Consider the following 17,368-nt stretch of genomic DNA (forward strand, 5'->3'; position numbering starts at 1 on the left):
GCCCCGGCCCCGGCCCCGGCCCCGGCCCTGGCCCTATCTCGGCCTGCGGCCGATCCTGCCCTTCCGCAGGGCGCGTCCCCAAGGCGCCCCTACTGCACGGCCGGGCCCCCTCCAGCTGTCACCGCCAACCTCAGCATGCGTGATCGCCGGGCCCACACGGGCCTCACTACGCACCCTGTCCCTCCTTAGATCTGACCCGGCTCAGGTACCCACTGCTGCTCTCACTCGGCCTCTGCCAGCCAGGAGTGCGTGGGGTCTGCGTCCACGCAGGGACCTTGGCCACCGGTGACCACACCCCTCCCCCTCCGCCCCGCCATCTTCCTCCTGCCCTCCCCCTCCTTGCGGCCCTCACCTTCAAGCCCACCCTGCCCCCCACACACCCCAGCGCTCCCCAGAGCCACCTCCAGCGTTGTTTTTCCCTTCTGTGTCACTTGACATGAGGGACGGGATCTTTCTGGGTCCCTCTGCCCCTCTTCTACCATCCTGTCACTCTTGCTTCTCTGCTTGTCTTCCCTCCTCCAAGCGAGCGTCTGTCTCTGGCTAGGGTAGCAGACTATTGATGAACCTAGGGAACTGTCTCAGTGCTTGCAAAGCCAAGTGTGAGCTGGTCTTGCTGGGATTCATGGCGTCTCCATTCCTAGGTTGGGGGTGGAGGTTTGTGTGCGATAGATTCCCCCTCCAGTCTCCTGCCCTGCGGTGAGCTTCAGGTTCCTTAGAGCCCCCACCACCACCAATAAATGGTTGTTTCACAACTGAGGCTCCGTCATTCACCCAGTCCCCAGGGCTTCTCCCAGGCTGTCTGCTGGGGATGAAATGTCTGGGGTTAGCAAGACCCCGTGGGCCTGAACTGGATGGTCAAAAAGAGGACTGAGGATGGAGAAAGAATAACCTAGTGATGTGCTTTGCCAAGGGATAAATTCTGTTCATACCCAGAGCTCAGCCAGTGGTCCTCTGGAGCCCCCATATATGTTGACTTTTTCCAGACAGAGAGGAAGATTATGTATTGGGAGACACCTTCAGACAGTCTTAAACCCCCTCCCTAGCTGTCCAATCTCCCAGATTGTCACTGTGCCTAAAGCTGAATCTCAGCAGGATCTTCAGTTACTCAGAAATATTCAAAACTGAAAAGGGAGGCAACATCCAGCTGTGCCTCTCCCAGCTCTTGGTCTTAAACCTGTGTCTGAGTCCCTGGAATGCCCCCTTCCAAAGAGACAGGAAAAGCCATGAAAGTCCTGGCACTTTACTCCTGCCCAGATTCAAACAGCAGAACTGAGTAAGGGAGCAGCCTTGAAGGGGCCTGACATGTCACGGATGGGCGGGGAACAGGAGGCAAGTGCCTGTAGCTGAGTGCTTGATGACAGAGGAGCAGGTGGATAGTGTCCAAAAAAGGTCTGGGGCTAAGTGTGGCCGGGATGAGGCAAAGGGGAGGGCCCGGCCCCCAGCAGGTGAGACCAGCCGGAGGTGGAGGTGGAAGCCAGCAGCTGTATATCGCAGTGGCTCAGTTGAAAGTTGGGGAAGTGACATAGTTCTGGAAAACCTTCAAGGCATATCAAACACATGCAGTGGGGGTGGAACACCACATAGGGAAAAAGATCCCAAGAAAAAGATCAGAGGCTCCGGAAGGAACTGCTAATTCTCTGAGCACGCAGGCCAGACACTCAGGACTGGACGATCACGATGAAATAGAGCTACTATTTATTGGGCTTCTAGGATGTGCCAAGCTAAATGGTCTCCGTAGACATATCTGCTCCAGTGATTTTTCATAATGGGCTGTTATCCAAATTTTCCAAATAAGCTAGCTGACATAGATGATGTCACAAGGGCAGGATTCACTTCTAGATCTGTCTCCCAGCAAACTTCCTGGACCCCAAAATCTCCCAACTCAGATATTCTTAAGCTGCTTCTCATATCTACCGCACTCATATATACTTCAATTTAAAATTATAAAAGTCCCAGGCATGGTGGAGCACACATGTAATCTCAGCATGTGGGCAAGTGAATCAGGAATATCACCCTGAGTTCAAGGCCAGCCTGGACTACAACTGAGACTCTGTCTCAAAAAAATAAACCCAAAATACTAATAACAAAATAAAATCCAAGCACCACAATGGCAAGTACCTGTAGTCATAACCTACCAGGGAAGCTAAGGTGAGAGAATTTCAGCCCAGTACAAGACCAGCCTGGGCAACACAGTGAGACTTCATCTCAAAATAAAATAATAGGGCTGGGGAGATAGCTCAGTAGAATAAGCTCTTGTCTGGCAAGTGCAAGGGTCTGAGTTCAATCCCTGGTTCCACCAAAATAAATAAATAAATAAATAATAAAAACTAGCTAGATGTGGCACACACCTATAACACCAGCACTTGGGAGGCTGAGGCAGGAGGATGGCAAGGTCCAAACCGGGCCATGTTGGAAGACTCCTGTCTCAAAACAAAAAGGAAAATACAAGCTAGACTTGGCAACATGCTCTTGTAATTCCAGCACTCTGGGAGACCAAAACAGGACTGAAAGTTAAAACCCAGCCTCGGCTAATCACTGAGCAAAATTGTCTTAACTAATTAGGCTAGAGATGTACTTCTACGTGAAGATGCTAGATTCACAGCCAGTACTGAAAAAAAAATTTTTTTAAACTCTCTTCGGAGACAAACTAAGCAGTAATATAAAAGGGCTGTAGAAAGGCCTGGGGTTCAATCCCTACTACTGCAAAAAGGTTTTAAATCATGAGTGTCTGTCTGGCAAGTGCAAGGTCCTGACTTTGATCCCTGGGTACCAAAAAAAAAAAAAAAAAGATTTTAAGTCATGAGATTGCTATACCAGTTGCATTCTCGGATGCACATTAAAATACAGTGTGAAAAAAAACCCAGAAAAAACCAATGTAACTAGATAAACAAAACATCCCTAAAGTAATTCCACATTTTGCCAGTGGACCCTATCACACTTTGGAAAATGCCTGAAGCTGCACATCCCCCAAAGGACGTAAGATGAGGAAGGGTCCTCTTCTTTGCTTGGAACCACTGATTCTAGGATGGAATCATACACAATCTGACCCGTAGCAGCCAAGCCTCCTGCAGGGGGCACCTCCATTTCAACTGGCACACACCAGCCTAAATGGACCCTGCAAAATTCCCCAGCCCAAACCTTGAGTAGCACCAGGCAGAAATCTTCTGTCTCCGCAAGCAGTCAACTCTGGCAGGGCAGGGCAGGGCAGGGTCCGCCTCCTCCCAAAACAGTGTGGATTTAAAATTGGAGTGGGATGGCGGCATTCTGCAACCAAAGATGACAATGCCATTGGCAGGGGCCAGAGTGAGAAGCAAAGAGGGCAGAGAAAAAAGGGCAAGCCCCGAACTCTGGCTGCGCAGCGGGAATTAAGAGGGCAGTAGCCCCAGGAGACTCGAGAGATAAGACAGCCAAGTGGGACTGGGGTTTCTGCTACCACTGGCTAAAGACACCCCTGGGAGTTGGCCCACAAAGAAAGAGGGAGGGCTTGTAAGAGGGAGCCACTCCCCTAGGAGACCCCCAGGTCCCAAAGACAAGTAGGTGGGGGATTGAAAAAAGGAGATCCCAGGAAGTCCTGCGGGAAGAATTTTTTGCCCGCTAATATCCTACGGCGGCTCAAGAGGATCAAGGCCTTTCTGTGCTTTGGCAGTTATATGGGTGCTCATGAGGGTCTCGCCAGGGTAGCTTCGCCCTTCTCACAGTTGGGCCAGCAGAAGTTCAAAGGCTTCTACCTGCCCTTTCCCTGCACCCACTAGCTTAGGTAGGGTATCTTTTCCTGTTCCGACCCCGAAACTCCCTGGCTCCCCCTACAGGCAGGGATCTGGGGTTAGACCTCCCAATTTGGTACTAAGGTTTTATGAGCCATCCCAGCCACCGTAGTCCAAGTTCCCTAAGAAGAAGACCGAGTGATGGCTTCCAGCTACACCGATGGTGAGGCTGAGCCCTGTTGCTATAGCAACTTCCCAAGCACTCTCTACCCTTCAAGTTAGGGAAAGGTTGCAGCAGAATTTAGGGTCGAGGAGTAGTCCGTGGATTCCTGACTGGCCCTTAGGAACACCCCTGGGATGTGGGGCCTGGGGTAGAGCAGATAAATGGCCGTGTTTGGAGGGAGGGGGGCCGACTATGCAGAGTGGGGTTTCAGCTCAGACGAGGAAGGCAGAGCAGTCCAATTCAGACTGGAGAATGGGGCAGCTCAGTGTTGGTGTCCAACAGAGAGTGGCGTATGTATCCTGTCTGTAATGGGGGTGGGGCTCAGGATGGAGGTTGGTCCAGTCCACTGTCAGGGACCTCCTTAAACGGGGGTGGGGAGGGACTTGCAGCCCGGAACAGGGGTCTTGACTGGACTGGAGGAATCCACCCACCCGGATTAGGACCTCCAGCTCAGGCTGGGCATTCCTGCCCCACAATTCCCACGTTTTGGAAGGTACAAAATCAAACATTGTTTGGGGGAAGAGGCTTCTGTAGTGGGTTCCTCCTGGGGTGTCTCCACCCCAACCTGGCTTTCTGCTGTTAAGGATCTCCGGTGGTGAATTTCTGATTTCTTCCTTCTGCTGGTCCTGGCTTTTTGTTTGGTTTTTGGTACTGGGACCGAACTCACATCCTTCTCATTAAGCTATATCCCCAACCTGTTCATTTGTTTTTGAGACAGGGTCTCAAATTTGGGATCCTGCTGCCTCAGCCTCACAGAATGTGGGGGCTATAAGCCTGCACCACTACACCCAGATTGATTCTGGGCTTTCAAGGATTGTCTCAGTTTTTCTCTGAGCCAATATCAAATCTGGACCACAGTAGAGGCTGGTGGCTCCTAAGCGTGCGCACACACACACACACACACACACACACGGGAGATGTGAGCTGGGCAGCAGTTTCCACAGGCCAGTTGCTCACTAGGTTACTCTCCTCTGTCACTTCCTGTTGCCAGCAGGGACCATGGGTGCTGGACATACTCAGGAGGAGGCTATCACTGACTCTCTGCTTCTTTGGGAATCTGGAAAGCAGGAGAAAGATGATCAAGGCTGCTCCCCCTCCCCCTCCCTGGGTTTAGCTGTTGGTTTCCGGTTTGGACTTTCATGGTTGAGAGGAGAGCCAAGCACAGGGCAAGGTTTGACAGAGGCCAAGGACATGCCAGGAGGCTCCACACAGGAACAAGACAAAGAACAGATGTGCCCATTTCTCTCTCAGGGTAGCAAGACTTGGGGACTCCAGGTTAAAAAGAACTCAAAGGAGGAGATAGGGTGACTCTTGTTCCCCACCCCCATCCTTTCTTTCCAGCTGTTCTTCCAGGTAATTAACGAGCTCTGGGGCTTCCTTAGCCACTAGGGAGTATCTGGCTGTCGCAGAAGCCAGGCCTTAACTCCTTCCCCTCTGCCCAGTGGGCACTCCCCTGGGCATGTTGATTGCCATCTTCTGGACAGTCTAGCACCCATGGAAGACAGCAGGGCCTGGCATCCCTGGAGCAGTGGAAGTTGCCAGAAGGGGAAGTTAGCTTTAGTGCCCCACCCTGGGGAAGGTGGGCTGGCCAGAGGGACACCCTTGAGAGAATCTTCCCTCCTCTTCCTGCCAAGGGGATCTTTGGCAGACCTTGGCAGCCTGCAGCAGGTACCTTTAAGTGCTTCCCTGGCAACCAGCTCCTCCTCCTGGGTCCCCAGAGGCCTTCCCAAGGAAACTGGCTAGCAGGCTTTACTTTTTCCTGGTTCTTCAGCAAAGGGAAGATTGCAGGGAGAGCCCAGCAGGGCCTGGGAGGATGGATCCAGGGTCAGGCAGCAGCCCAGAGGGGGACTCAGAGATCCTTTTCCAGCTGTGGCTACAGCTCTTCCTCTGGGCCCACCTTGCTATCCGTTTCCTTGGTTACCTGCGCCATACCTTCTGGGGACCTAAGCCACAGCCAGCACCCTGAGCCTCCCTGGCTCGAGGCAGAAGGGCTCTAGATTGCCCCCATCCCACTCTTGGAGAGACAGGATGAGGAGGTAAGTGTGGGCTCATGGCTGTGGACCCTCCCTGTCTGCCTGCTTCTCTGGGTACTGTGCCCACCCCCAACCACAGCTGTACCAGAGAGGAGATGGCCTTGGCACTAGATGACAGCCAGACCCACTGAGTCAGCACAGGGACAGCCTTCCAGTAGGTTCCTCCCAAGCCAGGCTTCTGTTCACCTTCTGGTGTAGCTGAAGGCAGAGATTCAAGAGCTGTCCATCCCCACAGCCCAGTGGAGAACTTGGCTCCATTGCTGAAAGGTTTCTGATGGTGTCCCTGTCCCTAAGGTTCTCCTAGAGAAAGCACTGGATGCATGTAGCAGCTCTTGCTCAGAGAGGTCTCTGGACCAGCCCAGGACACCTGGTCACTCACCCCTTAGCCCAGTGACCCCTCAAGGCTCCCTTCCTAGCGCCAGCCACAAGCTGACCTCCACCCATCACCCTATAACCCTTCTCCTTGGAGCAGTGTGGGGCCCCAGGGGAGGGGCACGAGGTGGTTCAGTTTGGGATTTCTGCAGGCAGATGACAGGCAAGGTCAGAGTCCAAGTATGGAGGGCTTGAAACGAGGGAGGATTGAGAACAGAGTCCTTGGGCAGCCATGGACTGCTGCACTGCGAGCACCAGACTGGTGGGGGAGAAGGGGGCAGTGTTGTCAGGCAGGTGCCCCTGGGCCTGTCCCAGCTCCTCAGCTGGGACAGTGAGCAGCAAGCGTAGCATCGCTAGTGGAACCCATAGCACAGGGGTGGCACTCAGAGCAGGCCTGGCCCTGGGCATTGGATACAAGGATCAATCCTAAGTCTCAGAATCCATCAAGTTGCATAATTAAGACTGGATCACTTGCCTGGTGATAGAGCTCAGGCAGAGTGATGCCTTCTCAGCCAGATGTGGTGACATGCCCTAATGCCAGCTGCTTGGAAGACTGAGGCAGAAGGATCATGTGAGCCTTGGTGTTTGAGGCTAGCCTGGGCAACCTACAAGACCTGCATTTCTTTAAATCAATCGATCAGTCAAGAAAACAGGCAAGGGGCTGGTGAGATGGCTCAATGGTCTAAAGCACCTACTTAGAACAAGCTTAGCAAAGCACAGGGACCGCGGTTCAATCCCCCAGCACCACATGCCAGCCAGCCCCGCCCCCTGGTGGGCTGAGCTGGCCACACACACACACACACACACACACACTTAAAAAAAAACAAAAAAAAACCAGGCAAGTAGCACATATCTGTAATCCCACCTGTTCAGAAGACTGAGCAAGGAGGACAGCTTGGGCAGTCTAGTGAGACCCTGTCTCAAAAAGGCATTTAACAAAGAAAAGTAAGCTTCCAGCAACACTTCCCCCTTGTGTTTTCTACTTGTTTGTTGGTAGTTTGGTTGGTTGGTTGGTATGAAGGATGAACCCAGAGCCTTCTCCCTGAGCTACATCTCCAGCCCATGTTTTTCTTCTTTGATTTTTTTTTTTTTTTTCATACTGGGAATTGAACTCAGGACCTTATACTTACAAGGCAGGTACTGTGCCACTAAGCTATATCCCCAGTCTCTCTCTCTCTCTCTCTCTCTCTCTCTCTCTCTCTCTCTCTCTCTCTCTTTCTGACAAGATCTTGCTTAGTTGCCCAAGGTGCTCTCAAACTTGCAATCCATAATCCCAGATAATTTTGTTTTTAAGGGTTTGGTTTTGTTTTGTTAGGTAGTAGCCAGTGTAATGGCATATACCTGTAGTCTCAACACTCTTTTTTTTTTTTTTTTTTTTTTGGTGGAACCAGGGATTGAACTCAGGGCCATGAGCTTGCCAGGCAAGTGCTTATTCTACTGAGCTATCTCCCCAGCCCCCAATCTCAGCACTCTTGAGCTTGCAAGTTCAAGTCCAGCCTGTCCAGGTTGTCTTGGCAAGACCCTGTCTCAGAATTTTTTTTTTTTTAAACAGGGTCTTACTGTGCCGTTCAGGCTGGCCTTGAGCTCATTTTGTAGCCCAGGCTGGTCTTAAATTCATGGTGATCCTCCTGCCTCAGCCTCCCAAGGGCTGGGATTACAGACTTGTGCCACCATACCTAGCATCCTATCTCAAAATTTTAAAAACATTTGGGGATATAGTTCAGTGCAGAGGCCTTGGGTTCATTTCCCAGCACATAAAAATAAAGTTAATAAGTGGCATTGAAATGGAATGAAGCCCCTATGATGCTATCCCTGTTAAGTTCACCCTTTGGGAGCACTGGGGTGCTCATTGCTCTTATCCCTAGTTCCAAGATGCAGAAAACCTGGAGAGCTAGAATCAGTGGTCTGAAGTTGCACACTTCATCTAGGACCAGAACAGGGGGATTTGGGCTGTCTTATCCCTAGCCCTGCCTCTCAGCCACTGTGCTGGGCTTCTTCTGTCTGTCATTGAAGGTGACAATGACTCTTGAAGCCTGTTTCCCAGGCTGCCAAATAGTGTTGAGCTAGTGTAGATGGAGCAGCCTACCCCGGTCCATTGTACGCGACGTTAGCCTCAGCTGCCACGACACACATGGCAGCCTGTTCTGGGCAAGGCTTCCCCCGAACCAGCTCTGGACCAGGGCTCTGTGGTTGTCAAAGACAGGCCAGGCCCAGCTGGGGACCAAGGTGACAGCTGAGCCCCCCAAGGACGCCTGCCACCCGAGCCCCACAGGCCTCCATCCCTGCTCGGCCTCCCCAGAGAAGGGGCCTGAGGAGCAGCCAGATCCTAAGCTATAAATACCCCAGCTGGCGTCGGCCCTGGCCGAGGAATGTTGCTTGCAACTGGGGCAAGTGGGGGTGGGCTGGCCAGGGTGCCTGGCCCTGTGCCCCTAGGCATGAGCCCCTAGTCTCCCTGTACCCACTTTGGATAAATGGAAGCTCAATCCTGTAAGGGGTGCCCTACTGCAGCCCAATCAGCAGCCTCTGCATCAGCCTGCAGGGCACCCACAGGCCCTGGACAAAGTTGCATCCCACTTTTGACAAGTGGGTCTCCCCAGAAATAACTTGACTGCACCCTAGTCTCCATGCAGCGTGGTGGGGGGGTCTCCATCTAACCTTGTTCTCTCTTCTTTTCAGTGAAAGAGTTCTTAGCCAAAGCCAAAGAAGATTTTCTTAAAAAATGGGAAAGCCCTGCTCAGGTGAGCTGCTAAGGGGGATCCTCAGAGGGATGGGCCAAAGTCCCCAGACCAGCCTGATCCCTGAGGCTCTGCTGAAATGAGGTGCCCCTCACTGGACACCCATGGTCACACCTGATGGCAGCTGCCAGGCCTCCTGACCGTACCCCCACCCCCAAGCCAGGGAATGCTCGGGGAGCAGGCAGTGCCCTGACCCCCGTCCTCTGACCACAGAACACAGCCAGTCTGGATCAGTTTGACCGTATCAAGACCCTCGGCACTGGCTCCTTCGGGCGTGTGATGCTGGTAAAACACAAGGACACTGGAAGCCACTACGCCATGAAGATCCTGGACAAACAGAAGGTGAGCTGCCCCTCACCTCCCCATCTGCTCTAGCACCTCTGTGCCACAGCAGTCAAGAACAAATGTGCAGGGATTACTAGGTATTGAGCCCAAGGCCTTCACGTTGAGCTATGATCTCCACCCTTTTTATTTTATTTTATTTTATTTATTCTTGAGATAGGGTGTTACTAAATTGTGAAGTTCCCTAGGCGATGCTTGAATTTTTTTTTTTTTTTTTCAGAATCAGGGATTGAATTTAGACCCTTGTGCTTGCCAGGGAAGCACTTATTCTACTGAACCATCTCTCCAGCCCCCGATGCTTGAATTTTTGATCCTTCTACCCCATCCTCCCAGGATTACAGGCGTGTACCATCATGATCAGCTGGAAAATAGTTTTCTAAAAATTCTAGAAAATTCCAGCTTAGGATGGTGGCACACACCTGTAATCTCAGCACTCAGAAAGCTGAAGCAGGAGGATCACTGTGAGTAGGAGTCTGGGTTACATAGTGATTTTAAGGCTACCCTGAAATAGGTAGTAAGACCTTATCTCATAATTAAAGAAATAAATGATAAAATAATATTCTAGAAAATTCTGAAATCAAAACTTGCTTTTGGGGCCAGCCAAATAGCTCAGCGGATTAAAGTGCCTGCAAGCAAGCGCAGGGGCCAGGGGTTTCATCCCTGAGCCTGCCTTGCCAGCCCCGCCCCTGGGGCAGGCTGAGAGGGCAATGGAGACTGGGCGTGGTGGCGCAGGCCTATAATCCCAGCCCTTGGGAGGCTGTAAACAGACAGGTCACTATGAGTCTGATCTAGTGGTGAGACCCTGAACACCCTGTAGTCCTTTCCCTAAAATACAAAAAAAAACAAAACAAACAAAACACACAAAACTTGTTCTTGCTATATGCAAAGTGCTGCACTGAGCTCACATAAACACAGTGAGGTTAAACGTCACAGTTTAGGGATTCTAAGTCATCCAGATATGACTCAGTCTGTAGAGGCTAGGAACAGCTCAGAGGTGAGCCTTGCTTCAGGCCCTGGCTTCCATTCCCAGCAGGACAAAAAGGCAAAGTCTACAGGAAGATGTGCATAGGTTTTGTACAAATACTGTGCCCTTTGTGTCCTTCCTTATTTCTTTTGACTTTTCAAGACCCTGATATATAGTCCAGGTTGGACTTGAACTCCTCCTGACTCGGCCTCCTAAATGCTGGGATTACAGCTTAAGCCATTTCATAGAAGGGACTTGAGCATCTTCAAACCGGACCCTGGTTATCTCCTGGGTGTGGTGGGTCCTATGGTGGGGACCAATTCCCTGTGAAGACTGAGAGGCAACTGTGTTTCCCAAGCCACCATGGTGAGCCATACCAGAGGACCAGGGGACCCTGCACCGCTGCCTTCCCAAGGCTGAGCCCCGTCCAGCAGCTACTGGGGTTCCAGTCAGAAATGCAGGGGAGCGTCTGCCAGTGGGAAGGAAGTGCGTACCCCCTGTTCAGTACGGGGGGATTGATCCCTTGGCCTTTGCACTGAGTTTTCCTGCAATTTGTTCTTCTTCATTTTGAAATTGGGTCTCACACTTTATATCCTCCTGCCTCAGCTTCTCAGGTGCTGGGAGTACAGGCATGCACCATCATGCCAAGCTGAAAGGTTTGTTATGAGAGATTTTGGCCAGGTGTGGTGCTGCAGGCCTGTAATCAGAGCTACTCCAGAGGCTGAGGCTGGAGGATCACAAGTTTGAGGCCACCCTGGGCAATTTAGCAAGGCTTTGTCTCAAAAGGAAAAAAAAATTTTTTTTGTGTTTTTGAGGGGCAGGGCTGGGATATAGCGCCAAGGGCTGGGAATATAGCTCAGTGGCACAGTGCCTGCCTGCCTGGCAAGCGCAAGGCCCAGAGTTTGATTTCCAGTACCAAAAAAAAACAAAAAACAACACCAATCTCATTTTGTAATTTGGGGTAGCCTTGAACTCCCTATGTAACCAAGGCTGGCCTCAAACTAGCTTCAATCCTCCCGCTTCAGCCTCCTGAGCACTACAACTGCAGGCGTGTGACACCATTCGTGGTTCAAAGTAAAGTAATTTTTAAAAAAGGGGCTGAGGATATAGTTCAGTGATAAGAGTGCCTAGCATATATAAGGCCCTGGTTTCCATCCAGAGTGCACCAGAAAAGAAACAGAAAGAAAAAGAAAGATTTTATATATTTTCCCTGTATTAAAACATCCTGGATTCACTCCCTGGTTCCACCAAAAAAAAAGAAAGAAAAAAAAATGTCCTGGGCTGGGTATCATGGCACATGTCTATAATCTCAGCATTTGGGAGGTTGAGTCAGGAGGAGCAACATAAATTTGAGCTCAGTTTGTACTTCATAGTGAGGTCAAGGCTAGCCTGGACTATATAGCAAGCCCCTGTCTAAACTGGGCATGGCAACACTTGGGAGGCTGTAAACAGGCAGATCAGTATGAGTCCGATCTAGTAGTGAGACCCTGAACACCCTGTAGACCCTTCTCTAAAAGTGAGAAGGTAAAAATAAACTGGGCATGAATGGCACAAGCCTATAATCCTAACAGTTGGAAGGCTAAGGTGGGGGGCCAGGGAGATGGCTCAGTAGAACAAGCACTTCCCTGGCAAGTGCAAGGCCTGAGTTCAATTCCCAGTTCTACCAAGAAAAGGAAGGCTAAGACGGAAATTTTCTTGAGTTCATGACCAGCCTACAGAGCAAGACCCTGTTTCAAAACAAAGCAAAAGCACCAAGGGCTGGGAATATAGCTTAGTGGCACAGTGCCTGTCTGGCGAGCACAAGGCTCTGAGTTTGATTCCCAATACAGAAAAAAAAACCCACCAACCCAACCCCCCTACACACAAGAGGTCTCCCTTCAGATGGTCCTTTATCCCTTGGAGAGACATGTTGAAAAGTTGAAAAGACAGATTTATGTGCTAGAGTTCATCCAAACTTACTTGAATATTACTCAGCCCACCCCCCTGGGATGTCAAGGCAGGAGGATTTCAAGGTCCAGCCTAACCTGGGCAGTTCAGCAACTTAGCAAGACCCTACTTCAAAATGAAAAATAAAAAGGGGGGCTGGGATATAGCTCAGTGCAAAGGCCCTGGGTTCAATCCCCAAGAGTGTAAAAATAAAATTACTCAGAGTGCTGTGGTGTAGCCTGGTGGTAGAGCACTTGCATAGCTGCCTGGGTGAAAGTCCCTGGGTTCTTTCTCCGGCATTGTTTTTTTTTTTTTAAAAAAAAAAAAAAAAAGTCATTGCTAGGTGCTGCATTCCTATAATCCCCGCTCTTGGACAGCTGAGATAGGAGGATCACTGTGAGTTCAAGGCCAGTCCAAACTACACAGAGAAACCTTGTCTCAAAAAACCAAAAACGGGCTGGTGAGATGGCTCAGTGGTCTAAAGCATCTACTTGGAACAAGCTTAGTAAACCACAGGGACCACGGTTCAATCCCCCAGCACCACATGCCAGCCCGCCCCGCCCCCTGGTGGACTGAGCTGGCCACACACACACACACACACACACACACACACACACACACACACTAAATAAATAAATGTAAAAAAAAATTTAAAAAAAACAAAAACAAAAACAAAATAATAGGTAAGGGAAAAAACAAAAACAAAAAAACACACATTTGGGGCCGGGGAGGTGGCTCAGTAAAATAAGTGCTTGCCTAACAAGCACAAGGGCCTGAGTTTAATACCTGGTTCTGCAAAAAAACAAAAACAAAAAATAATAATAGGCAAGGGGGGCTGGGGAGATAGCTCAGTAGAATAAGCGCTTGCCTGGCAAGCGCAGGATCCTGAGTTCAAACCCTGATCCCGCAAAAAAAAAAAAAAAAGGCAAGGAGCCAGGTATAGTGGTGCATGCCTATAATCCCAACACTCAGGAGGCTGAGGCAAAAGGATTACCATAAATTGGAGGGTAGCCTGAAGGAGACAGTGAGACCCTCTCTCTCTCTCTCTCTCTCAAAAATAAAAAAAATCTTGTTATCCAGTATGTGGTCAGTATTTAAATTTTCATAGTTGGGGCTGGGGAGATGGTGTAGTGGAATAAGCGCTTCCCTGGCAAACGCAAGGGCCTGAGTTCAATCCCTGGTTCCGCCAAAATAAATAAATAAATTAATTAATTAAATTTTCATAGTGAATACTTAAAATGTTAACTTCGATTCCTAAGTCAACTGGCTGCATTGAAGGGCTCAGAGCCCTTAGCTCTAGAGGCAGCAGCCCAAACGCCTGTGGCATGGACCCTGGGGAGAGCTCTGGTATGAACAGGAACAAGCACTGGCCCAGCGTTCACAGCAGACACACACCAGCTGTGTGACCTTGGCCAAGTCACTGCCCCACTCTGGCCTTCCGAACTGCCGTGCTCCAGGTGTGACCTCACAGGTTCTGCCTGTGTCTCACAGGCACTCTGGAGTGAGCGCATGCCTAGTGTAGGAAGTCCTGGGTTCCATGCTGAAGACCACAAAAGCAGAGATAGAGGGAGAGAGAGACTACACTCAAGGACTCCATTACTGAGCTACACTCCAGCCCTCTGAGAGTATGTATTTTAAAAACCCTACAGGGGCCGGGGAGATAACTCAGTGGAATAAGCACTTGTCTGGCAAGTGAAAGGACCTGAGTTCAATCCCTGGTTCCGCAAAAAATAAAAAATTAAATAAATAAACCTACAGAGGGGCCAGCCAAATAGCTCAGCGGATTAAAGTGCCTGCAAGCAGGTGCAGGGGCTAGGATTCGATCCCTGGCCTGCTGTGTTGGGCGTGGTGGCGTGCACCTGTAATCCCAGCTCTTGGGAGGCTGTAAACAGGTGGATCACTCCAAGTCCAATCTAGTAGTGAGACCCTGAATAGCCTGTAGACCCTTCCCTAAAATACAAAAAAAAAAAAAAAAAAAAAAGAGAGACCTACAGGATCTCACCATGTAGTGCAGGCTGGCCTTGAACTCCCTTGTGTAGCCTAGGCCAGCCTCAGCTCATGCTAATCCTCCTGGCTCAGCCTCCAGCAGTTTAAAGGACTGATCTGTTGGTTCTGAAACCTCTTCTAGATTCGCAGCATTGTATCTAGATTATCTACTGTATCTTGCCTGTTTCTGAACTCATTATGTAGCCCAGGTGGGCCTTGAACTCACAGTGATCCTCTTGCCTCACTCTCCCAAACATTTTTCTTTTTCGTAGTAGTATTATTGAGGCTGAAATCCAGAGCCTTCTCTCTGAGCTACATCCTCATCCCTTTATTTTGAGACGGTCTTCTGAGTCCTGGAATTGCCCAGGCCAAGCTCAAACTTTTCATCCTTCTGCCTCAGGCTTTTGGAGTGTGGGCCACCATGGCCAGCTCCTCCAAATAACTATAGGGGACAACTGAAGTCTGAAGAGGGACCAGGCTGAGCTCAGGGTGGTGTGTAGAGTTGGTCCCCACAGTCAGGGCTGCCCCCCAACCCTTCCTGCAGGGAGCCCTCTCTGATTGCCCCTGTCCACTCTGCTGGCCACCTTGGCCAGACCTCTAAGGCCCCAGCCTTCCCGGAGCACAGCTCTGGCTGCTCTGGGTGGTGAAGCTGGTGGCTCCTACACTTTTCACTCTTCACCCTGGGTTCCCTCCTTCCTGTTTCCTCAGCACCCGGGCCTGGCACCCTGACTTCCCAGCCCCTCTCACGGCTATCCTCTGTGCCCCACAGGTAGTGAAGCTGAAACAGATCGAGCACACCCTCAATGAGAAGCGCATCCTGCAGGCGGTCAACTTTCCGTTCCTGGTCAGACTCGAGTACTCCTTCAAGGTGGGGCTTGGTGACCAGAGCTCAGGGACTCTGGGATGGGACCAGGAAAGGAGGCGGCCCCAGAGAAGGGGACCCCTGGGCAGGTCACCTGCAGGGTGTCCCAGGGGCTGCTTCCTGACAGACACAGCCAGGAGGGCGGCCCCAGTTGTGTCTCCCTGTGTTTGACCCAAAGGACAAGCTCACAGCCCAGGGTGCATCTTGCTAGTCTGTGTTAAGGCTCCCCAGGTGGGTTGGCGCAGTGCACACAATGTGCTGAGCCGAGCCTGCCCTCTGCGGGCTGAAGACAGCTATGCTGCTAGCGCCCTGCCACTGCTCTCTTGACATTTGTTTTGCTTTGTTTTGATTGAGGACCTCCTCTTTTTTTTTTTTTTTCCCCCCCCTAAGAGATGGGGCTTCCCAGTGTTCCTCAAGTTTATTTGCAACTGCTGGACTCAAGCACTCCCAACCCCTGCCTGCAGGTCTGCCTCCATCTCCCCAGTAGCCGGGACTGCAGGCATACATCACCATCCCCAGCTCATCTGCTTTTGGAGCCCCCAAATCCTTCTCTTTTGGAGCCCCCAGTAGCTTCTCTGGGGACCCATTTTACAGATTAAAAAACTGTACCCCCCTGAACCTTCCTCAGGCTCCCACGTGTGAGCTACTGCAGAATCCGCAGTCTGCTCTTCAGCCAGGGCATGGCACACCTCGGCCCCACTTGTGCTTCCTGGAAGACAGGAGAACCCTGCTTCTACCCTTTGGAGGACAGGATACCTCCTGCCTCTTCTTCCTGAAGGGCAGGATAAAGGGCATGCTATGTCACTACCTGCCTCGCCCTGTGCAGCAAGGCTGCCTTTCCACAGAGCCCTGATCTCCCTGCCTCCCGCAGGACAACTCCAACTTGTACATGGTCATGGAGTACGTGCCCGGCGGGGAGATGTTCTCACATCTACGGAGGATCGGCAGGTTCAGGTGAGCCACACCCTCACCAGAGCATCCGGGGACACAGAGAGGAGTCTGAGAGCCCCAGGATTTATTTCCTTGTGCTAAGGGATCTCTACTATTTCACCCCAGCAACAAAACACACAGACCAGGCAGAACTTTTTTTGGTACCAGGGATCAAACTCAGCACCTTGTGCTTACCAGGCTGCTCAGCTATCTCCTTGGCCCCACAGACAAATCATGCAGTTTAGGTGCCAGCATTCAAGTGGCCAGACTAAAGGACAGCTCAGGCTCTGGGCACAATCCCCAGCACTACCACAAAAATAATTTTTGTTTCATTCCTTTGGGATGGGCTCTTGCTGTGTTGCCAAGGATGTAGTCTTTTTTTTTTTTTTTTTATTTTTTTAAAATTTTTTATTTATTCCTTGTGTGTGTGTGTGTGTGTGTGTGTGTGTGTGGCCAGCTCAGCCCACCTGGGGGCGGGGCTGGCTGGCATGTGGTGCTGGGGGATTGAACCGAGGTCCCTATGCTTTGCCAAGCTTGTTCCAAGTAGGTGCTTTAGACCACTGAGCCATCTCTCCAGCCCAAGGATGTAGTCTTAAACTTTTTTTTTAATGTATTTGGTACAGGGTCTACAGGGTCCCACTGTGGATCAGACTCTTAGTGATTCTCCTGTTGTCAGCCTCCCAAGCACTGGGATTACAGGCAGGCGCTACCACGCCCCATTTTAGTCTTCTGGCGGCCTCAGCGTGCCCCGGGGCTCAGCATGCCCAGTGTAGTCTTAAACTCTTGACCTCAACAGATTCTCTTAGCTCAGTCTCCTAAGTGGCTGGGACTACAGGCAGTTGCCACCATATCCCATGAAAAACAAAAAAGACTATTTTGTTTTCTTTTTCCGAGGCAGGATTTTGCTGTGTAGTCCTTGCTGGCCTTGCACTCATGGTAATCCTCCTGCCTCAACCTTCCAAGTGCTATAGTTACAGGCCTGCACTGTCACACTTGGCTTAAGAAAACAATTTTAGGTCTGGGGATTTAGCTTAGTGGCACAGTGCCTGCCTGGTGAGTATAAGGTCCTGAGTTTGATTTCCAGTACAAAAAAAAAAGAAAGAAAGGGGGGCTGGGGAGATGGCTCAGTGGAACAAGCACTTGCCTGGAAAGCACAGGGGCCTGAGTTCAATCCCTGGTTCTGCAAAAAAAAAAAGGTGGGGTGGGGAGATGGCTCAGTGGAGTAAGCGCTTCCCTGGCAAGTGCAAGGACCTGAGTTCAATCCCCAGTTCCGGGGGGGGGGGGGGGGGGG

The 17,368-nt window shown here is 50.9% G+C and overlaps 1 protein-coding gene across 2 annotated transcripts in view; it reads left to right on the plus strand.

Moving 5' to 3' along the window:
- Positions 1 to 3,872: 3,872 nt before the first annotated feature.
- Positions 3,873 to 17,368, plus strand: part of Prkaca (protein kinase cAMP-activated catalytic subunit alpha) — a 20,894-nt gene continuing 7,398 nt past the window's right edge. The window contains exons 1-5 of one of the 2 annotated variants that reach the window (XM_004635531.2): positions 3,873 to 3,927; positions 9,009 to 9,070; positions 9,281 to 9,409; positions 15,055 to 15,153; positions 16,019 to 16,101. In XM_004635531.2, coding sequence (XP_004635588.1) covers positions 3,906 to 3,927; positions 9,009 to 9,070; positions 9,281 to 9,409; positions 15,055 to 15,153; positions 16,019 to 16,101 — 395 coding nt within the window. In that variant the 5' untranslated portion in view covers positions 3,873 to 3,905. Of the gene's footprint in view, positions 3,928 to 8,852; positions 8,916 to 9,008; positions 9,071 to 9,280; positions 9,410 to 15,054; positions 15,154 to 16,018; positions 16,102 to 17,368 lie in introns of those variants that run through there. The other variant, XM_023720171.1, reaches the window with a different exon arrangement.

The sequence above is a fragment of the Octodon degus genome, unplaced genomic scaffold (genome assembly GCF_000260255.1).
Source record: "Octodon degus isolate 3935 unplaced genomic scaffold, OctDeg1.0 scaffold00073, whole genome shotgun sequence".
Lineage (NCBI taxonomy): Eukaryota > Metazoa > Chordata > Mammalia > Rodentia > Octodontidae > Octodon > Octodon degus.